The sequence below is a fragment of the Pinus tabuliformis genome, chromosome 2_2 (genome assembly GCF_031772625.1).
Source record: "Pinus tabuliformis cultivar Carrire ecotype Pingquan chromosome 2_2, CPIR1, whole genome shotgun sequence".
In the NCBI taxonomy this organism is placed as follows: domain Eukaryota; kingdom Viridiplantae; phylum Streptophyta; class Pinopsida; order Pinales; family Pinaceae; genus Pinus; species Pinus tabuliformis.
In genome coordinates, this window is record NC_142300.1 from 537,167,907 (window position 1) to 537,186,538 (window position 18,632).

An 18,632-nucleotide genomic window follows, 5' to 3' on the forward strand; every position below is an offset into this window, starting at 1 on the left:
ATCGTGGCATAAACACTTTCGATTTTTGAAACTAACTTCATGTAATCTTCTAATCATCTTGTGCATTTGCATATTAAGTTAGTTTTGCATAATTAAAATTTACTTCCAAGCATAAGCTTGGTCGATAGAAAGATAGGTACCCATCCATCTTTGCTTGATAAGCTTGTTTTTAATAATACTTAAAACGATGACCTTGCAGTCGTTAGAGCCACAACTCTCTGCAGCGTCGGAGGAGCCAGGTATGTTATATTCTCAGGAGAGGTATCATTAATCACACCTTAGTGTGCTTCACCTTATCATTTCTCTGCCATTTACTATTGAATTAGGCTCAATATAGAAAGTATTGAAGGGTTTAAACTTAGATAGGCATTTAACTAAAATTAACTAAGATTCGCGCATCTCACATTAGTTTTAAGATTTGCATTTCAAATAAGATAGTTATTCATCCAAGCAACAGTTGCTAATCAATTACTTGGTCCTAAATTTCCTAGACAGATAAGTTGAATCCACAAGGCACTAGTATCAATTGTTTAAATCTAATCGAATCCTATAAGTCTTGCTAAATCTAAATCAAGTACTTGGTCGTTTGACTATGTCTCCCGAATTGGTTGGTTCCCAACTAGTTCTCCTTCATCCCATTTCCATTGGGTCTACCCCCTTAGCCTGTTGTTGGGAGACAACTTAAACTGAGAGTTTGGGGATCAGGGTGACAACCCCCGATCTGAGCCTTAGTCGCGGTGCCTAAACATTCTGTGCGACAAATTTTTTTGGCGCCATTGCCGGGGACTCATTTATTGGACCTTGGCTTTACGACATTCTTCTTCATCTTTTTAGTCTTTTAATCATTTCTTATCCCATCAACACCACATTTTCTGGCGCCATTATATTTATTCATCTTTTCATCACCTTATCTTTCGTCATCTCATTAATCCTTTCATCTGCACTTTTAGCACTTGGACATTTCGGTCGATTTCTTGTTTGGGTGGCGACTCCACTTATTCATCCATTATTTCTGAGACAAGAAACCTTCCCTGGTATCCATCTACTTCTCCCTAACTAACCTTTCGGTTTTTGCCTTTTGGATCTTTGAGTTAGATTCATGTTCAAGTGGCGACTCCACTTCTTTCATTTCTTACAAGAATTTCTGCTAGAGGCTCGCTTCTTGGGGATCTCTTGATTTTCTTGAGCAAGGGTCTCTCTCTAGCATCCATTTGGTCACTCCTCCCTTTAAGCAAGTCATAATGGATGACTTGTTTGACACGTGTCATTTTACTAATTTTCTTCACGATTTTCCAGAAGATGCATTGCCTTTGTTCATGGGTACTAATGCAATCACTGCTGCAAAACATCTCTTAAAGTTTGGTCGTTGTATGATAATATATTGTAGGCCTTCACAGTATGATTATGAAGATGTCAAGATGCGGCTCTTTGTCCTTTCCTTGGAAGGTGATGCTAGAAATTGGTTTCGTAATTATCCTGATAATTTTTTCGCTTCTTTACAAGACATCATCGATGCTTTTAAAGATAAATATGGAGATCAAGGTGGCTCGCCTTGTGCCCCTAGTACTATACAAAAGGATGAAAGTGATCTTGTAAAGAATCCAACTGTCAACGAAAGATTTCAAGACAATTCTCCATATCAAAATATGCCATATTGCAGGCATTGTGAATGTTCTCATGATGAATCCACTTGTACTGTTGCAAGACGAATCCATGATAGTGGAAAAGTAGGAACAAGTTGTCAAATCAGTGTTGACAATGAAAGGGAAAATGATAAGCATCTTATTGAAGAACTAAAGCAGTTGGTTAAAGACATGCAGTTCAGTCAAACACAACTGGTAAAAAACATGGAACTTAATCAAGAAAAATTGACAGCTGATTACACCAAGGATATGAGAACTTTGTACACCAAAAAAGAAAAACGTAATGAGGAGATAGAAATCATGAAAATTGAACACTCCGATCAAATAGCCACCGTAGTAGGAAAGTGTGCTCAGATGATGGAGGCTATGAGGACTGACATGTATAATCATCATGAGAAAGAAATGGGTACTATTCAAGTAAATCATAATACAATGATGAAGGACATTGAAGCTGCTTAGGTTTCTCTTCAGAACACATTGTTAGCCATGGAGGAAACGCAAGTGCAATTAATAAAAGATATGGAAGCTAGTCAGATATGTCTTTAGAATAAATTATTGACCATGGAGGAAAGCCATGCCAAGGAAATCAATGCTACGAAGGTTGAACACTCTAACCAAATTGATGCCATCAGAATTGAAAAGATCACTCTTCAGGATAAGCTGCAAAGGATGAAAAATGCACAAGTTCTGAGACTTCAGGTTATGTTAAAGCACAAAGGGTTTGTCACGACTCACAAATCCCTCGATCCATCGAAGCATTTCCCATCTCATCGTAAGGAGGTTATTAAGGACAAGTCGACTTTGGTTAAGGAAGACCGAGTTTATGTATCACCATTAACATAGTATATTCAGAATAAGAGTGGGCATACTTAAGATTCTTCAGATCTTTCATCCAAATATCTTCAAGGTCATGACATGAAATCTATTGTGGTCTCATTGTTGACATCACAACCCACCCAGAAGAAGAGCAAAAAACTAGAAAAGCAGAAGGAAGCGATTTGATGCATCTGATGGCCGAGAGCAGCTCAATTTTCGGATAAGAAAAAGTCCTACAATATGCAGGATTAGGCGTGGCACATTCGAAAAACAACCCACAAATTTGCCAGAAAGCAGGCAAATGCTCAGAATGCTCTATATTGAACGCATATGATGCCATAGGACATCCTTTGTATTGTATCTCTAACCCTACACCTTGTTAATTCAACATTCCATTTTCTAGTTAGATTAGATTTACATTTCATGTTAGTAGAATATTTAATAAATGAAGAGCTTTTATTTTCATGTGCTTAATATTATATGATGAATTTTGAATGGACGCTTCTTATATAATCTTGTGTGTTGCTTGGATGTAGATTTTGGATTCTCACATTCCTTCAATGAAGCAACGTGTCCCCAAGTAGAGCCATATGTTGACCACTCTGTGTCAATGACCCCATAGCAATACACCCTTTTTTTCGCAAAAGGGATCTATCATATTTGAGTGTTCACGCCTTTCAGATTTCATCATTAGTCGGTAGTTTTGTAAAGATTCCAACCCATTTTGCATATGTATAATGTAAATAATCCTAGTATGACCATGTCTATATGTAACAGCTTAGGTAAAGCTATGGTTTTGGTGACGATCTCCATTCCAGAAGGCTTTTTGTCTCACTAATTCATTTGTGTCTCTAGACACAAATGATCGACAAAGTTTTTCCCTCCACTCTTACTCCAAAGCTAGAATGGATTTTGTCGCTAAGATCTTAAGCGAGTCCTAGTATTTTAGATCGAGTCCATGTAAAAGTGATTTGGGAATAATCCTAGCTAATAGGCTAGATTATTTTATTACAAGTCACTTGGTCTACTGGATTATATTTTGTGTCGCAGAAATGGGTATTTTTTGAGGGTCTATAACTAACGAGTTTCCCCCCTCCATGTATTAAAATGGAAAAACTTCTTGTAAAAAATATTTAGTGCACGTTCCCTCATAATTAGAAACCATGGCTAAGTATTAGAGGGTTGGGAAAATAATTAATCCCTCTTAAGTCAATTAATTAATTTTTCTGGCAAAATTAAATTAAAATCCTAAGCCAAAAATTTAATTAATTTTGTGTCCTAGGTGAAATTAAATTTTCCAATGGTGAAATTCGTGGGTTTTAAAGAAGTTAATTACTAGAGGTCCTCGACCAAGGGAATATTGAAGAAATCAATAAATTTTGGACCCTTGGGCCTTGGTGGTTAAGTCAAAGTCAAAATTTTAGGGAAATTAACTCAAAATAATTAATTTTGAGTTAATTAAAAATCAATTAAATGAAAAATTCGATTTTCCTCAAAAATTAAATAATTTTGACGGTGATGATTAAAGATTAATTAAATCTTTATGAATGGTCGATATTAATTTGACAGGAATCAAGCCAACTAGCCGTTGAAGACTTTACCTATAAATTAGAGGTCGATGTCAGTTTGTCTTTTCATTCGATCTTTGAATTGTGTACTAAGCTCTCAAGCTCTCTTGTATGCATTTTGGAATAAATGCAAAAGTCTTTGGCGTTTCAACGTGTGGTGGTGTTCCTCTTCATGAATCTATGGTAACATTGTTTTAGTTTCTGCTTAATATTATGTGAAAACTATCAATCAAAAGTTCTCTTAGAATAATTTGAATACAGGTATCTTATTCAGTTTGTTGGATCTACTGTAACATTTTTAATTTTGATTGAAGTAGTAGGTACCTCTATTTCTTCAGAATTTTATTGTTGTTCTATTTATCTACTTGGTTTGATGGTTGATCTAGTGTTTGCAGAAGATCTCTCCGGTTCTCATTGAGCATTTGGGGACAGTCCTCAGTTGGACCAACCAACTTTCAGTACATATTTTCTGAAGAGCCTACCTCATATAAGCCCAAGGATTTATCTAACTATTAATCTTTTTTTTTTGTTTTTTTGTTTTTGTTTTCGTGTTCTTCTTTATGCAGGGTGTTTTGGGGCTAGTACCTCTCTAAAATTTCTAAATCTTTTAAATATTTTGTTGAAAAATTGATAGATCTGGCTAGTAAGAGCCTTAAAATATCAAATATGGGAGCGGAGTTGGACTCATACTCCTCAGATCTGATAGATATGCAACCTTTGTCCATAGATCTATAAATATCTTGTATAGATCTGGGAATTTTGTAACTTGGGTTTTTGGGGTTTTATTCATTTTTGTATATTTGGGATCTGAGTATCTTTTGTTTTTGTTTTGCAGGTGTGGATCTAAAGGAAAATTTAATTTGAAGCCAGATCTAGATCATGGAGGGCAAGATCTGGCCTCAATACCATTTTTGCAGGGACAAATTATTCAAAAGTATTTTCAGCCTGAGGGTTTCATTTTCAGATTTGAGGTTTTTTTGAGAGCAAATTTTAAAGCAGAAATATGTTGTCATGAAATTTAAATTTCTGGCCAATTTCTTTTATATTTTTTTCATAAATTTATGGGATTCTTGGGATACCATTTGTTGCCTCGAAGCCCTTCAAAATCACTTTTCTTTTCTGCTGCGTTTTCTCTTGTCTCTACAAAAATTCGATTTTCTTCACTTCTGCAGTTGCTGTGTTTTTCTTGTTCCTTGCATTCCATCCTCACAGTTCTTTTTTTCCTTCTTCTTTTCTATGCGTTTTTCTCCTTACCCACGACCCCTTTTCTCCTCTTCCTTACAACCCTTCTTCGTCACTCCCAGCTCTCAGATCTGTGTCCTTTTTTGCTCCACATTTCTTCCTTTCTTCCTTAACCCACAACGCCTTCTTCCCCTCATCTACTCACCTCTGCAACCCACATTTTTCTTTTCCTTTCTTCCTGCGTTTTTCTCTCCTTCCGCGGCCCGTCATTCCCTTAACTCTCGTCTTTCTACTCGCTTTTGCGTCCTTTCTTCTTTGTCCGCTGCCATTTCTCTTCCGTAGGATCTGCTCCCCTTCATCCACACTCATCCTCGTCCTCTCTGCCATTCTCCCCTCTTTCGCATTCCATTAACCCTTGCCAGCGGCCCAAGCTCCTTCGCATTCTCACAACGCTCCTCCTCTTCCTCATCGCCGCCTTCGACCTGCATACAAACCTTTCCCTCAAGACTTCCCTTTTCTTTTCACTTTATTTCTATGTTTTGATTTTTGTTAGGGTTAAGTCTCAAATGAAATCGATTTTTTTTTTAATATTATTAATTTTTTTTAAAAATTTTGTTTGCTTTTCCTTTTTGATTTGATTTTTATTCATTTTGATTTTGTTTGTTTTTTAAACAAAAACAAAAACTTAAAACATTCGATTTTTTTTAATGAGTTGGCTTTTCATATTTTTTGTGTTTAAAACAAAACAAAACCTTAAAATTTCGATTTTCATTTTGGGCTTTAAAAAAGGGAATTAAATTTAAAGGATAATTTAAAAGGCTTCAAAAATTTCAATTTAAAATTTTTATGTGGCCTTTGGCCCATTCAATTTTTCAATTAACTAAGCATTTTTCTCATGTTTGCCGCATTTAAGTTTTTTCTTCATTTGTGAACTTTATCATATTAAAATTGCCGAAGCAATAATCAAATTTTTAATCTAAAGTTTCTTTTGGGGTTTTTATGTTAGGGGTTTGGGACTTGAAAATTTTAAAGGGAAAATTTGGTGGTGTTAAAAATTTTAAATTTCTCTATAGTCAACACATTTAAATATTTTTAAATCATCTCTAAAGTTTGACGATAGGAAAACAAGATTTTTTTAGGATTGGGGCACTTAAGAAAAATCATTTTAATTCTGAATTGTTTGAAGTGATTAACATTTGAATTTCGTGGTTCTGCATGATCATTAATGTTCGAAATTTAATTGCTTGAGTCTTTTGCATGCTAAGGGTTTTGAACATATCTATTGAGATTGCTCGTCATTAAAGTAATTCTAAGCGTGTTATAATTACTTGAATTATTTAATATCTATTGCATATTAAACTTTTGAGTAATTGTTAAGCACTCTTTCATGCGATTGTGGTAAATTGCATATATTTTTTGTTTCCTAATTTGAGTATCTTTGAGCATCTATATAATTGGCGTTGATATTAAATTGTGAAAAAACTTTTGTTATCTTTGAGCTATAATTGCATTGGAAAGAATCTAGATAAATTGAAGTGATAAGCTTGCGATTTAATTGGGCATTACATTATGATATTTTAAGCATATTGTCCAGAGGTTTATCTTTCAATCTAGTGAAGTGAGCATTCATTTTGGCGATTAAGGGATTTGATATATAACTCTGAAGCAGATTGGGGCATAAACGCTTTCGATTTTTGAAACTAACTTCATCTCATCTTCTAATCATCTTGTGCATTTGCATATTAAGTTAGTTATGCATAATCAAAACTTACTTCCAAGCATAAGCTTGGTCGGTAGAAAGATAGGCACCCATCCATCTTTGCTTGAGAAGCCTGTTTCTAATAATACTTAAAACGGTGACCTTGCAGTCGTTAGAGACACAACTCTCTGCAACACCAGAGGCACCGGGTATATTAGATTTTCAAGAGTGGTATCGTTAATCACACCTTAGTGTGCTTCGCCTCATCTTCTCTCTGCCATTTACTATGGAATCATGCTCAATATAGAAAGGATTGAAGGGTTTAAAATTAGATAGGCATTTAACTAAAATTAATTAAGATTCCTGCATCTCACATGAGTTTTAGGATTTGCATTTCATATAAGATAGTTATTCATCCAAGCAACATTTGCTAATCAAGTACTTGGTCCTAAATTTCCTAGCAAGATAAGTTGACTCCATAAGGCACTGGTGTCAATTGTTTAAATCTAATCAAATCCTATAAGTCTTGCTAAATTTAAATCAAGTACTTGGTCGCTTGACTGTGTCTCTCGAACTGGTTGGTTCCCAACTAGGTCTCCTTCAACCCATTTCCATAGGGTCTACCCCCCTTAGCCTATTGTTGGGAGACATCTTAAACAGAGAGATTTGGGATCAGGGTGACAGCCCCCGATCTGAGCCATTGTTGCGGTGCCTTGACATTCTGTGCGACAACAGGGTCTTGGACATATTGTATTGTATCACGGATATTTGAGCATAATGAATATCTTGTCTGAAGGCATATCTCATGGCATTCATCTTTCATGTGCAATGATGCGTGGAATTAAATTCTATCAGATCCTAATAATTCAAACACCAATATGCAATATGCCTTACATCAACCAAATAGTTAGAGGGAAGCTACTATCAAAGTATGATGATAGATTTACAACATACAGAATCACATCTATGTTTTAGCTTTCAAGTAATTTATTTAGCTTTCAAGTAATTTAAGTATGTTCCTCTCTACTCATAAATTCCTATCCTTCCGAGTAACTTTCTAAAATGTAGGCTACACATTATAGAGTTTAATTAATGTGTGCTGTAGCATGATTAATTTGTGTTATTTATCTGTTATTAACTTCAATTTCAATAATACAAAGTGTTGTCCTGTTTCCATTCATGTGAAATATGAATTGACAGAGACCCTAGTAACCTGCATAGCCTATATTGCTTTCTAAGAACACAGATGCTATGGATTTAACTCTGAACTATGAAGAAATAAAACCTTTCAGTTTATATCAAGCTTTTTATACAGAAATTAAGGGCAGAAAACGAGTTAGAAAATTTTGGGAATTACATTGACCTTTGGTGGTGTTAACCAGTACATATTGTGTGTTTTGGGTACTATGTGGATTTATATGGCATGTGTTAGAGCCATCTAAAAATTCCGTATTAAAGGTTTTTGATTTGTTTTGTCAGTCAAATGCTCGGAGAATATTCAATAATCGCTGGGATGAAAGAAGCCGTCTGGGAAAGATTGCGAAGCTTGGACTTGCTCCTCTCCTTTGGTGTATGATCATTCTGCTTCTGATCACCTATGTCAGTTCGGTTATCACATGTATGTAACCATGACCTTCAAAACAACTTGGTGTACTTCTTTTTTCTTTATTTCTGTAATATTAAATTAAAATAACAGGTATCTTGGCATTTGGGATCAATATGTGGTTATCTGTTGAGTTGTCACTACAGCATCAACTCTTGCGAAAGTCACTGCTGGAGTTGGACTTTGGGCATGGTCGGGTGTTTTCCTTGCAACTGGTGGACTAATTATGTTCTTTAGATGTAGCAGGTAACATTCAGAAAGTTTTGAACTTTAGTTGAAGCCATTTTAAGTAGAGATGCTGAGGTCCAATATCTGGTTATGTTGGAAAACTTTGCTATTTTAGAACGATTTAGCACTGTTGCTTCGAAGTTGCATATTGTTTAGAATAGATGGAAAGGGAAGGTCTGGAAGGAAGCTGTAATGGTTACTCTATAAAGTGGTCTGTATTTAAATTTTGAAAGGAATTATTGTATTTTTGTTATTTCTCAGTTTGTAGTGTACTGTACTTTCTGGAAAGTTATCTTTATTTCTTTGGATGCCCTACTTTTGAGTCACTGTACATAATTCAAAGTATACATTGTGGCTGTGATCCAAAAGGGATAGTAGAAACCTTGCTAAGGGTTATACTAGTCTGCCTTGGAGAAATCTTGCTAAGGAGGGGTTGTACTAGTCTGCCTGCGAGAAACCTTGCTAAGGAAGGGTTATACTAGTCTGCCTGGGCAGAAACATGCTCGGAAAATGCTTAAAACTGAATTAAATTAAACATCAAAGAGAGATATGGAGTTGAGTTTCTTTTGTTGTACTGGATTATAGATTCAGTGGATAAAGCAATGGTCATAGCTTTGGTTTAATTTCATAGGATTAATATTGTGGTGAGACGTATGACATAGTAAAGTTCTCAAGGCTTAATAGCTTGGTTTGTTTCTTTCCTTGTTGTGTGCATTTCCCTGTTAGGACAGAGTCAATTATCTGGATCACGGTTTAGTTCAGTGCTTTATTCTGTCAAACTTTTCTCTCTTCAACTGTGACATTGATTAGGGATTTCCATATTGATTTTCCAATTTAGAGAATCAGCGAAGCGAAGTAGTGTAGTTGTTCTGCTCGAGATTGCAGCCCCATCATAGGTAGGCAAGTGTGTTTTGTGGTATTTAGACTTCCTTTTGGTAAGATCCTCGAACCTCGAAACCTTTCCTAGACAACTTATTCTTACAGTATTGCATTTCAAGTGGCAATACAAGAGGATGATGAATTAGGGTTGAGATGGACTCAAAGTAAATGTTGAAACACATATGGCAGGGCCCTGAAATGTGTTTATTGCTGTACAAATGCATCCCAGTGTGGGAAACACATTTTTGGGCTTTTCCACTTTTCATACGACATGTTTCCCGAAGTACATATGACAATTTTGAATTAGTATGACTGTTGAGACCCACCAATTTGGAATTAAATCCTAACTAGATGTTCATTAATAATTTAATCCTTTTCTATTCCCTAAATTTTTAACATTACCATTAATTGTGTCAAAATGTTTGAGAGCACTTCCAACCTCATGAGACTTCATATGGAGAAGGTAGAACTTCATATCTCCTTCAAAATTTAGTAGACTTGATAGTTATTGGGATTTAAGGATTGAAAGGATTGCAGCATGTTCATTGGGTTCTATCATGTATGAGGTCATGGGATTAGAATTTAATTGAGAGCATGCCCTTTATGTATCCAAATGTTTGTGGCATTGATTGATGAACAAGGATATGATGGCCTTAGCCAAAATGGACCTTTAAACCAAAATCATTGATTAGGCATGTTAAAGTTTTTCTACTATATTTTAAGGCTTGGATTATGTAGTTTCATCAAAATTGGATGGTGTTGACTGATAGAGGCAAAGGCTAGATGAGGCAATAGAGGGTGATACTAATGACAAGTATCTCGATATAAGTGATCGCTTGTCATTTAAATTTTCTTGCTCATTTATTCATAGTGCTTTCTCCCAAAGTTTCAATATAATGCATTATTTATAAATTAGCACGCTGTCTCTCATTCTCTCTACACACACATGCTATAATACCATGATTCTTTGTTTCCAAAATTTTGAGGGGTCACGTTTCTAGTGTGTTTTTGTTCTGGAAACTCCTACTCATTTGCCCATATTGTGCAACTTAGATAATTACTGTCTAATGCCTATTTATGTGAATTACACGTCGTCACCCTTGAAGGATGCTTTGTCCTTGAATCATGGTTGAGAGTAGCTACAATTTTGTTCCTTGTACTTCTTTTGCTATTCAAGATGTTGTGTTGGTTGAAGAAACAAGACAATAATAATCAAAGACACAAACAATGCTATCTTAGTATCCCTTTGCAAATAATTTGGATTGTTGTTACTTAGGAATGTAGATTACATTTTGAATCATGTGAGTATGGTTTGTTTGTTGGGATGATTTTTGTGATTAGGGTGATGATAGGGTCTTCTTTTTGATATGTGAGAACAAAGAGTTGATGTTTCTGTGTTCACTAGCGTGTTGATATCTTTAGACTGAGATATGATTTCGTCAGTGATGGAAGTTGGACTTCCAAGTTTAATTGTATTTTAAAGTGTTGGTTTCTTGATCGATGGCTTCATGTTTTCGATGATAGATCATTATTGACACTTGATCTACAATGTGCATATTGACTTTTAAACAATTCGCTGATTCACCTAGGTCAATGGATGTGTCATTGTTGATGGGTTGTTTCCTGACTTTTTATTGCGTATTTTCCTCATTCTTTAACTTTTGGGCTTGTGCAAGAAAAAATTGATTAAGATTGCTAGTAATTGATCTTATTTTTGATACATGAGAATTAGGAATTGATGTTTTAGTGTTCAACAGGGTGTCTGTATGTTTAGGTTGAGGTACATTTTTCTTAGTGGTGAGAGATGGACTTTCATTTGTAATTGGATCTTTAAGTGTTGCTTTGTTAATTGATGACAATTTTTTTTTGATGATAGACAAAATTTCATAATTAACAATAGTGTGCTTTTGATCTTCCTTATCTATAGTTTTGTATCTTGTGTTTTGAAGATATTCTTGATTGACCTCGGTTAGTGGATGTGTCTTTGTTGAAAAGTTATTCCATGATATCTTGTTGTGTCTTTTCCTCAATCTTTAACTTCTTTACTTTTGCTAGTACGATTAGGGTGAAAATATGGCCGAATGGTTGTCTCTTCTTTCTAATATACGAGAGCTAGGTATTGATGTTTCAATGTTCACTAGGGTGTTGATATCTTTGGCTTGAGCTATTAGAATTTTGCAATTTTTCCTTGAGATCTAATTAGTTGGTTTCAGTTTGAGTATATCAAATTCTTCTCTTAACCATGTATATGCTTCTTCATGAGTATGGCATGGTTGGCTTACAAAAGTATGCGGCAGTCATATAAGATTTTAATTGATATCCTTAGTAATATTTCACTATTGGTACTGCTAACAAAATAATGACATACTTCTTTGACATTAAATTGGGGTTCAAAGTATCCTAGCATCTTTAATCAACCAATGGTGAGACCTTTGAAAGGAAGTATTGGTGCCATGAGTCAACACAGTGACCATGCTCATTGAGGATTTACATTGTGCTCTAGTTCTAGGCCTCTGATTTCAACATGTTATCATTTCCAAGGATTTTGTGTTAGTGCAAATGAAGATCTACATGATCTTCCTTTGATATCTCACTCAAAACGTGACACTAGAAATTTCAAACAACAATGGTTTTCCTTTAAAATCTGATTGGTTTTCAACAATGGTAAGACAATTTATTATTGACAGTGATTTGTTTGCTCGAGGCTTCACGGTTTTTCAACAATAGTAAGATTATTTACCTTTGATGACAATTTGTTTGCTCAAGGGCTTCATGTTGATAATTTATGGAGAAGGCCATGTGTTAGGAACTTGGTGACTATATGAAATGTTGTATTCAATAATTATTTGCAGTGGAGGCTCTACTTTTTCTTCACACAATATTGCTATGCCCCTTTGATAATCCTCTTTTGCAATATAACATTCTTAATATATGATTTTGTTCTTTAGTTTGTAATAGAGTGTTTTGAAATTTTTGGCCATAGGCCAAGATCAGACAAGGCTCTAATACCAATGTTATGAACAATATATTTATTAACAAAAAACATGCAGTCCAAATAGGAGGGGGCAAGGAAATCCGTAAAGGATAAGTAAAGGATATATTGTATTTGAATAATATGATTTGTTTATTTATGAGGCCTTTCATGATGGTTTAAATATCCTGGACAATTACAAGGGTGAAGATTTATGGCGTTTGGTGATTAATTATTTTTGTTGTTATTATCATTTAATATACTTATATGTAATGTATATTTATTTTTGAAGGATAATCTTTATATTCCATATGAAGAATATTCATGTTTCAGTCCCCGAGGGATTGTTTAGACTCAATAACAAGGCTCAAAGCCATTAAAACGATCGTAGTTCCTTAAATGACCAATTTTTTTTTTTCTTTTTCTTGTAGAGGCATTGCCCTCGAAGCCCCCTTGCGAACCCCTTGAATCCCACCACTCGTTTTGAACCCCCTCTTGTGCATCACACATTTTTATAGTGTGGGGGGATATTCATGCAAAGAATATAACACATACCCAACATTATCCCACTTGTTTTATTCCTTGCACATAGGGGGTCATAGGAGTACATGATCAACAATCTAGGGCAATAATGGACATTGTTTCTCTATGCCAAGAGAACATCTCAATGCTCACAAATTTTGTTAATGAATCTGCAACATTCTTCGAAGTATCCACTTTTTCTAGTAACATCTTCTTGTCTTCAATCACATCTTTGACGAGATGATACAAAACATCAATATGCCTTGTCTTTTAATGGTAAGCTGGGTTCTTCGCTGGGAAGATTGCGTTATGACTATCACAATCTATATCCCTACAACTTGCTGTACTAACCCATTAATTGAACACAATCTATGTAACCATATTTCTTCCTTGTTTGCATGAGTTGTTGCCATGTATTCAACTTCTATAGTTTTCTCATCCCACTGGTTTCTCCTCCAACTAGGTTAAATTCGTACCCACTTATTGATCTTCTGTCATTTAGATCCCTTACCAATCTGCATCAACAAAGCCATGCATATCCAACACTCTATCTAATGCTAGTTTTCCTTGGTAACACAATCCATATCTAGTAGTGCGAAGCAAATACCTGAAAACCCTCTTAACTGTTGCCCAATGCTCCCTCCCCGGTTTTGACATATACTTGCTCAATACTCCCACTGCATGTGCAATGTTCGGTCTAGTACAGAACATTGCATGCATTAAGCTTCCAACCGCACTAGCATATGGAACATGGGACATGTCCTCTTCCTTTTATAGTTCCCTGAGACACTAACTTGCAGATAACTTTACACCTATAGGAATAGGCACCATTACCGGTTTACATTCTTGCATATTAAACGTCTATAATATTTGTCTCTTCAAACTTCCTTTGGTTTAACCATAATTTCTTGTTTGCCTGATCTCTTATAATTTTCATGCCCAAGATAAAATTTACAGCATCGAGATCTTAAATGTCAAATTTAGAGGACAACTTAGTTTTCACTTCCTAGATGATTTCCTTGTCATTCAATCAAAAACATATCATCCACATACAAGAACAAATAAATAACATGATCACAAATTAATTTGAAATATATGTTGTGATCTGCTTTGCTCCTTGTGAAGCCAAGTCCTAGTATATAAGTATCAAATTTTTGATACCATATACTTAGTGATTGCTTTAACCCATACTGATACTTTTTAAGCCTACATACCAACTTTTTGTTTCCTTTAAAAATGTTATGAATATAATATATAAAATAATATAAATAATAATAATCATAATAATGATTAATTAAATAATAATCTGTTATTGAACAGACATGCTCCAAAGCACATGACTATTCGTGAGGGGGCTCCTTGCCTAGTATAAAAGCAAGGTCCTCATTTGTAACCAGCCATATATTCTCCATATTCTTCATTCATAAATTTATACAATATATTCTTTATTTCTAAAATGGATTCTTTTAATGTATTCCAAACATCTTGTTCTATTTGAAGTGCATATACGAACTTTGTTCGTTACATTGATATCAGAGCTAGTTTGATTCGACCTTTGGCCATCAACTCTTTGTCAAGTTGTTGTTGTTGTGATTGAGGCTTTTAACCAGACAAAGGTTTCTTGGAGGTTTTCCATTCTCGTTTACACTTAGCCTTGTGGCCATTTAAAAAGAAAAATAGAAAAAAAACAATAGATATATAAAAAATAATATATTAATAAATAAATAGAAGAAAAAGAAAAAAATAAAGTTCAAATATATATATTGGTAAGATGATAGAATGAATGAATTGAATGTTGCAATGAGGGCCTTGCTTATATACTAGGCAAGGTGCCCTTTCACAAATAGTCATATGCTTTGGGACACATCTCTTCAATAATTAATTATTATTAATATATATTTGTTACATTAATTATTACTTAATATATATTTATGTTTGGTACATTGCCAACTTCTTAAAGAATGCTTTGTCCTCAAAGCCTAGTGAGCAAGATTCTCTCTGGATGCGTACATTGCTTATCAATTTTTATACGTTACTTCACCACCTTGGCATTACCCTGTTTCCTTGTGAACCCCACTACTTCTTGTATTTATTTATTTACTTATTATTATTATAAACACACTGAGTGTGTATGTAGCGTGGGGTATTCCTTGTCTAATACAAAGCATCTGTCACTAGAGGAGAAGGGAATTAAGCCCTAATACCAAATACATTGCCCCCATGCAATAAAAAACCAAGGTACACATGCCTGTCTAGTAGAAAATTTGGCATGCAAGCCACAAGCTGCCAAAAACAAGGACAAAAATAAGGCGCGTAAGCCTCCAAACTCCTAGAGGGATCGAAAAAGAAAAAGAAAAAATTGCAGCCAGGGAACACATAGTCTGACTGCATATGAAACAAAAATAAGGCCTGAAACCCACACCAATAGGCCCTGATTGTTGAAATTTGGTACCGGAGGACAGGTGGTTCCCTTAGGCTTTGATCTTTGGCCTAGGGAAAAGTGTCCAAAAGAATTTAATTTTTCTCCTAAAGTGACTTTATAATTTTATAAAGTTAAATCTAATTTAAAAGTGACTTTAAGTGATAAAGTTACTAAGTCTAATTTTAAAGTGACTTTTATAAAGTCAATGAAAAATTAGAAAGGAAAAGTGACTTTGGAAATAAATGACTAAGTGGGTCTTTATTAAAGTGGGGTGAATTAAAAAATAAAAAGTGAGATTTAAATGAGTATTTAATCTCAGCCATTGATCTAAATCTATTTCAGCCATTGGATTTAAAGATCACTCAAAAGTCACTTGGGTCACCCAAAAGTCATTTGGAGTTATATTAAGGGAGGAAAAGGAGGAAAAGATCACATTCGATTCAATTCTTTCATGAGCAGATTGGGAGAAGGGGAGCAAGAGAGCAAGAGAGATTTCTGAGCAAGGAGGAGAAGGAGACAACAGCTTGGCACACATTCCAAGGCAACAGTTGAGAAGATTTGTACAGCTGATTCAGCACACAGTGAAAGGCAGATTTTGGCACGATTTTTGAGGAGAGGTTTGCACAAAAATCGAGGAGCAGTTTGCTGGTTTTTCTGCACGCAAAACGAGGGCCATACAGTAGCATTTAATGCTGAAAGTGTGCACGAAAATCGAGGAGACCGTACAGCATTTATTGCTGTCCTGTTTGCTGTAATTTCCAGTTTGTTGTGAAGCATGAGAAAAGAGATAAGTTGTAAATTTGCTTGCTGATTTTTTTGCTGAAAATTTCTCACTGTAAAAGACAATTTTCAGAAATAAAGAAGAGCTCTCAAACTGGTTTTCCCCAAGAGTTGTAGGGGGTTTTTCCAGGGTCACATTGACCAAAAATCTCAGTGTTTAAATGTGTTTTAATAGCTGTTTATTACTGCTGATTTTTATTTCTGCAATTTCCAGCATTCTGTAAAATTTCCAGAATTTGTGTTTTCAGAAAATTTATTTTTTTCAGCTTGTTAAATGTATGGTTATGGGAAAGGGCATTTAACTATATGGGAGAAATAAGGAGAAACTGAAAACCGGGGTGGGAAAACAGAAATTTCTACATGGTATCAGAGCTTGAGTGCTGAAGGGTAGTTTGGGACAGCAAAAGGAAAAATTACAGTTGCTGATTTTTCACTCAGAAAATTCCAGCAAGCTGATTTTTTCATAAACAACAGTTTTATCTTTACTACAACAGTGCTATTTTTCAGTTTTAGGACAGCAGGATGTCATTGGGATTGAGGGTGGAGGATAGGCTGGATGGGCATATAAATTACAGCGTTTGGAAGGAGAGAATGCAGAGTATCTTTGAGGAGGCAGAAGTCTGGGATATCATGGTGCATACCACACAGAACCCTGTTGTTGTGCCTACTGATGCTACTCAGTTGACAGCTTATAATAAAAAGAACAACAAGGGTAAGAGGCTGATTCTAGACGGAATCAAAGACCATTGCATTCCTCATGTGAGAGGAAAGAGCAATGCCCATGAGATGTGGACATCATTGTCCAATCTCTACCAGAGTACCAATGAGAACCGGAAGATGGTCCTGAAGGAGAAGCTGAAGAACATTAAGATGGGTAATGATAGTGCAGCTGGATATCTCACAAAGATTACTAATGTGAGAGATGAGTTGGCAGCGATTGGAGAGGCCATTCCACCCACTGAGTTGGTGCGGATTGCAGTGAATGGCCTCCCCCGTTTATGGTTGAACTTTGCTGATGGGGTTTGTGCACGTGAGACCCTTCCCACATGGGAGAGGTTTTGGGATGATTGCATTCAGACAGAGATCAAGAAAGGTCAGCTTGGGGCAGCCAAGCCAGTTGAGCAGGATGAGGATGTAGCACTGGTGGCAGGAGGCAAGAAAGGCAAAGGGAAGAAGCAGGCTTCCACAAGCAGTGGTGGGGGCAAAGGCAAAGGTAAAGGTAAACAGGGGAACACACAGAAGGACTATTCCAAGGTGAAGTGTTGGAATTGTCAAAAGATGGGACACTATGCAGTTGTGTGTCTGGAGAAGAAGAAGAAGAAGGGGAAGAACCAGAACGTGGTAGCTTCAGCAGAGATTGAGGACTTTGCTGGTCGTTTTGACCGAGAGTTTGCGTTCACTACGTGTGAGTCCTCTAGTGCAGGATCACCTGCCACACAGGTTCAGAGGGAGCATGCTTTTCCCTCGATTAGTGGAGCATCTTCAGGTATCTGGTATGTGGACAGTGGGGCTTCACGTCATATGACAGGAGTCCGTGAGTACTTCTCAGAGCTTTCAGAGAGTGGCACTGATATTGAGGTAGTACTCGGTGATGACATAGTTGTTAGAGCAGTCGGGGTGGGGACAGTGACATTTCAGAGGGAGTCCAAACCTCCCTTGAAGGTGTCAGAGGTTCTTTATGTGCCAGGGATGAGGAAGAACCTCATATCCGTCTCAGCTTTGGAGGACAGAGGATATGAGGTACTGTTCAGGGGAGGACAGGTGTTGATGTATCCCAGGGGTACTCCAGCTGATTCAGCTAGAGTGATAGGTGTACGCCATGCAAAGGTGTACAAGTTTGCATTCTAGCCCCTTTTGGCATTGAGCAGTAGTACCGACAGCAGAGCTAGCAGTTCTGAGCTGTGTGAGATTTGGCACCACAGGATGGGACATATGTATCATGAAGCCTTGAGGACATTGCGGGAGATCACTACAGGTGTGTAAGATTTCAGTACTGATCACTTTGATACTTGCAGAGGTTGTGCGATGGGCAAATTTGCCAAATCCCCTTTTCCTAGCAGTGACAGCAGAGCGACGGGAATACTTGATTTGATTCATTCCGATGTGAGCGGTCGGATGTCTCATGTTTCCTTGAGTGGATATGAGTACTATGTTTTATTCATTGATGATCACTCCAGGAGGAACTGAATTTATTTTTTGAAGACCAAGAGTGACGTCTTCAAGCGGTTTCAGGAGTTCAGAGCTCTTGTGGAGACTCAGACAGGTCGAAAGATCAAGTCCTTGAGGTCGGACAATGGAGGAGAGTACACCATGCAAAGG

The 18,632-nt window shown here is 36.2% G+C and overlaps 1 protein-coding gene across 1 annotated transcript in view; it reads left to right on the forward strand.

The window, feature by feature from the left end:
- Positions 1-18,632, forward strand: part of TIP1 (Ankyrin repeat family protein with DHHC zinc finger domain-containing protein) — a 189,466-nt gene that overhangs the window by 60,772 nt on the left and 110,062 nt on the right. Inside the window, exons 6-7 of the mRNA XM_089404877.1 lie at positions 8,388-8,526; positions 8,658-8,757. Coding sequence (XP_089261003.1) covers positions 8,388-8,526; positions 8,658-8,757 — 239 coding nt within the window. The remainder of the gene's footprint in view (positions 1-8,387; positions 8,527-8,657; positions 8,758-18,632) is intronic.